Source organism: Sinocyclocheilus rhinocerous, unplaced genomic scaffold, assembly GCF_001515625.1.
Source record: "Sinocyclocheilus rhinocerous isolate Xijiao unplaced genomic scaffold, SAMN03320098_v1.1 scaffold899, whole genome shotgun sequence".
NCBI classification, from domain to species: Eukaryota; Metazoa; Chordata; class Actinopteri; order Cypriniformes; family Cyprinidae; genus Sinocyclocheilus; species Sinocyclocheilus rhinocerous.
This window is the reverse complement of record NW_015653460.1, coordinates 56,567-60,574: the sequence shown is the minus strand read 5'-3', so window position 1 is coordinate 60,574 and position 4,008 is coordinate 56,567. Positions and strand designations below refer to the sequence as shown.

The 4,008-nt window shown below is 36.1% G+C and overlaps 1 protein-coding gene across 1 annotated transcript in view; it reads right to left on the bottom strand.

Annotated features, from left to right (window-relative positions):
- Positions 1–4,008, bottom strand: part of sort1a (sortilin 1a) — a 34,716-nt gene that overhangs the window by 12,505 nt on the left and 18,203 nt on the right. The window contains exons 7-12 of the mRNA XM_016521976.1: positions 3,477–3,526; positions 3,232–3,359; positions 2,866–3,010; positions 2,170–2,325; positions 1,976–2,082; positions 1,412–1,514 (exon numbers count right to left, since the gene is read on the bottom strand). Coding sequence (XP_016377462.1) covers positions 1,412–1,514; positions 1,976–2,082; positions 2,170–2,325; positions 2,866–3,010; positions 3,232–3,359; positions 3,477–3,526 — 689 coding nt within the window. The remainder of the gene's footprint in view (positions 1–1,411; positions 1,515–1,975; positions 2,083–2,169; positions 2,326–2,865; positions 3,011–3,231; positions 3,360–3,476; positions 3,527–4,008) is intronic.

Genomic DNA, 4,008 nt, shown 5'->3' with positions numbered 1-4,008 from the left:
TTTTGGGCAACAAAAAAAAAAAAAAAAAAAAAAAAAAAAAAAAAAAAAAAAAGAAATAAGAGGATCTTTAATGGTGGTAGCAGTAGAATACTTCTGCTGTCAGGAAAGCCAAATCAAGTTCTTATACCTGTCCTGCCCTGAGTACAAGCTCTCATTCTAATCCTGAAAGTTTTATATAAATTCTTAAATACCATATTTAAATACTTTAAGTCTTTAAATTCATTTAAATGGATAACATCACCTTTTTACCTAATTACTGTTTGTCTGATGAGTGCATAATCTCTGAACAAAAAGAGGTTTCAATAAGCGCCACCTGCTGGTGATAGCTGTACATGTAAGCACAATTAAAGCTCACATTGTTTTCCAAAGACAGATATTGATTACAATGGTCTGTATCTTAAACCTGCATTGATTGCTTACCTCCACTGTAACTGATTTCCCCACACAAATGTTAATGCTAACTTAAGTTTGATCACTGTTAAAGCTAGAATGTCCACTAATGTGTTTATTTACAAAAAGGCATGAGTGGAGAAAAATGAGGCAATTTCATTTTTATCAAATTTTTCATAAAACTGCAATTTAAATATATTATTTCTATAGACTATACAAAAAAAAGACAAAATAAATAGGCCGAATAAGCTGATCTATAGCATGTTAAATGGTGGTTGCCTAGTCTATGAATGGTACACCCCCCTAAACTTACAGAAATGGTTTGGCCCAAGTCTTCAGCAGCCAATGGCACTGACCCATTCAAAATAATTTTTAACGTGTATTTAAGGCATATTTAACACGTTATATACGCGCTGATTTTTCACGTGCAAACAACACGTATTTGACGTGTTAAATACACGTGAAATATGAGTAGTTAACGTGTTGTTGACGTGTTAAAATTCACGTGTTTTTGGCCCATTTTGGCCTTCCATATGGTGCTGAAGTGAAGCGGAGCGCACGAGTCTGAAATGTCTCCCATTCTCAGTCGTTCTGCGACTGAATAAATGCACTTCTTGTCAAGAGAAAAAGTGACAGAAGCAGCAGTAGTGAGTGGGGTGGCCAACCCTAGCCCCGCCCCTGCGTTAATTGCGTTAAATATTTTTAACGCGTTAAACTGAAAAAATTAATCGCCTGCGTTAACGCGCTAATTTTGACACCACTATATATATATATATATATATACATACACACACAGAGACATAAATATTCTGTAGTCTGAGAAATTAAAAATGTAATTAGCTCTACTACAATCAAAATGTATTTTTCTTCAATAAAAACATAAAATAATATACAACTCTCTTTATTATCCTGAAAGTTGGAGGTGGTGAAAATGGTTATACTAAGGTTTACACTGAATGCGAGTCAGGGATAGTTTTGCCTTGTAGAAAGACATGTGATGGAGAATGTGGGCTGTAATCACCATGTGCCAGGATGAGTCCCACGGCATTGGGCTCGGAGAGGGGCTGCATGGGCACGTTCAGTTTTATAGAGATGCTGTAGGAGGCATGAATATGCAGACTACACTGCAGGTGACAGAGATGCATATGAGATTAACATGAAATCACATACATATATCCTATTTCTGCAATTCAGGTGCTTATTTTCAGAAACAAAATAAATATTTTGTCATACATTTGCATAAAATCATTAACTTATTCACAACAGAACAGGCAATGTTAAAGATAGTAACACAAAGCATTTCAAAAGGTTTAAATTGTTATTGCAGTTTCACAATGCCAAGTGTTTTAGCTCTGAGAAAGCACTTAGAAATATGAACTATTCAATAATAGCACCATGAACATATTACATATTGCAACTGTTCTGCTCAAGGACACAATAATGATTTCTTATTGATTGTTTTTTTAGGGGGAACAAACCAGAAACCTTTTGATTACTGGCTCTAGTAACACACTATGTGTTCTCCATGATTTATGTCTAAAATAAAGTTCACATTCTGGCTGTGTCGTTTCTGTGAGGCTCTCACTTTGTCCAGGGTTACAGTAGTGGAGTCACACTCTCCGTTCCAGGGTTTCTGCAGTGGTCGCCACTCTCCACCTTGATTAAATGTGATCACTGTCTGCACAGAGCCATCTGGAGAGGGAAGACACACATCAGACAATATGAGATTTATGTAAATTTGTCCTTAATGTGTTGTTATGATTACAGTCACAGCCTTACCCATGGCGAGCACACTGGTCATATATACGCCCCTTAGAGAGGTGATGTTGGTGAAGTCGGTGTCTCCGCCTGTAGTGGTGTACAAATGACGTTCCAGACACTTGGAAAACACTATACCTCGGTCATCTGACACATATATGGTACCAATACTGGAGTCTGATGAAGTAAAAACAATTGTTAGTCCCTAGGTTCTGATATCAAGGTTACAAATCATCTATTAATATAATATTGGCTGGCCTGGAATATTATATACACAGCATTAATTGATTGAAATAAAGCTGACATAAAATAAAGTATAAATATTAGGCAAAACTTAAATGTTGTAGTAAAATAAGTCGAAGCCGAAGTACTAAAATTACTAAGACTAAAACTGAAATAAAAATAAACTAAACCTAATTATAAAATAAAAAAATAAACTAATACTTAAATTAAAAGATACTTAAACTTAAACTTAAATACTTAAACTAAAATTGAAAATTAATGAAAATTTTAAATTGAAAACTGAAAGTATAAAAATGAAAGCTAATTTACCAAATAAAAGCTATAGCTATTGCAAAGTACTATAAAAGGATATAAATATTATTAAAATAACACTGATCCAAACCTCAGGTCTCAACAATATGATATATCTGGATATTGACACTATTATTTCAAATAGGAGATTTATTTATGCTGAACAATAATCATTCGCTTCACCTCCAGGTTCATCTACGTGCATGAAGACCATATCATTGTTTGCGGCTAGAATGGAGTAAAACTGCTCGTGTCCAACGTTGGGGAGTTGAGCCATATCCCACGTCTCCCCCTGATCTACTGAGACGTGAATCATGCGTGTGGAACCCTGCAAAAGAAAATAAGTGTTTTTGATATCTGCATGTGTTTTCTCTAGCTCTAGTAAAAAACCTAATGTGATGCTGTATTTACTGTATATTTTATCATATAAATGCAGGCTTGGTGAGCATAAGTGACTTCTTTGCAGCCCCACACTTTTTAACAGTATCTAAGTAGGCAGCACACTTGATTTTGGAACAGAATTATACACAATACATCATGAGAGCTCACAGAGTTGGTCATGATTGTGGCAAAAACGAAGCGTCCACCCAGGCCAAAGGAATAAATCCTGCTTCCTATAGTTTTGAATGTTTTGCCATAGTCTAAAGATTTCCTCAGCTCAAGCATTCCCCGGTCACCTGAGATAGAGAAATTCACAAGTATGATGACTGAGGAACAACAAGCAGGAAGCATCTTTCCATTTCCAACACTGTTCAAATGATCCTTAAAAGACATACTAAAATAAAGCCACTCACTGCAGGATCCACTGGGGTTTGTGGTTAAGAAAATGGTGTCATTAATTCCCCTGAAATGACATAATGAAAAATTTCCATCCATCCATGCTGAATTCACCACTGCAAACAAAAGCTATCTCTGTTAAAGGGGTCATATGATGTTGCTAAAAAGAAAATTATTTGGTGTATTTGGTGTAATGAAATGTGTTTATGCGGTTTAATGTTCAAAAAACACATTATTTTCCACATACTGTACATTATTGTTTCTCCTCTATGCCCCGCCTTTCTGAAACGCGTTGATTTTTACAAAGCTCATCGGTCTTAAAAGCGAGGTGTGCTCTGATTGGCCAGCTATCCAGTGCGTTGTGATTGGCCGAATACCTGAAGCGTGTGGCGGAAATGTTACGCCCCTTACCATACTGTGATGCCCTGTCCGGCCAGAGCAACGATTCAAAAACATGAAAATCCATTACAAACGAGGCATTTGTTGCATCCAGTGGGGACATAAATACGGATTATAATGACTTATACTGTCTTTTTACGCGTTGCGTTG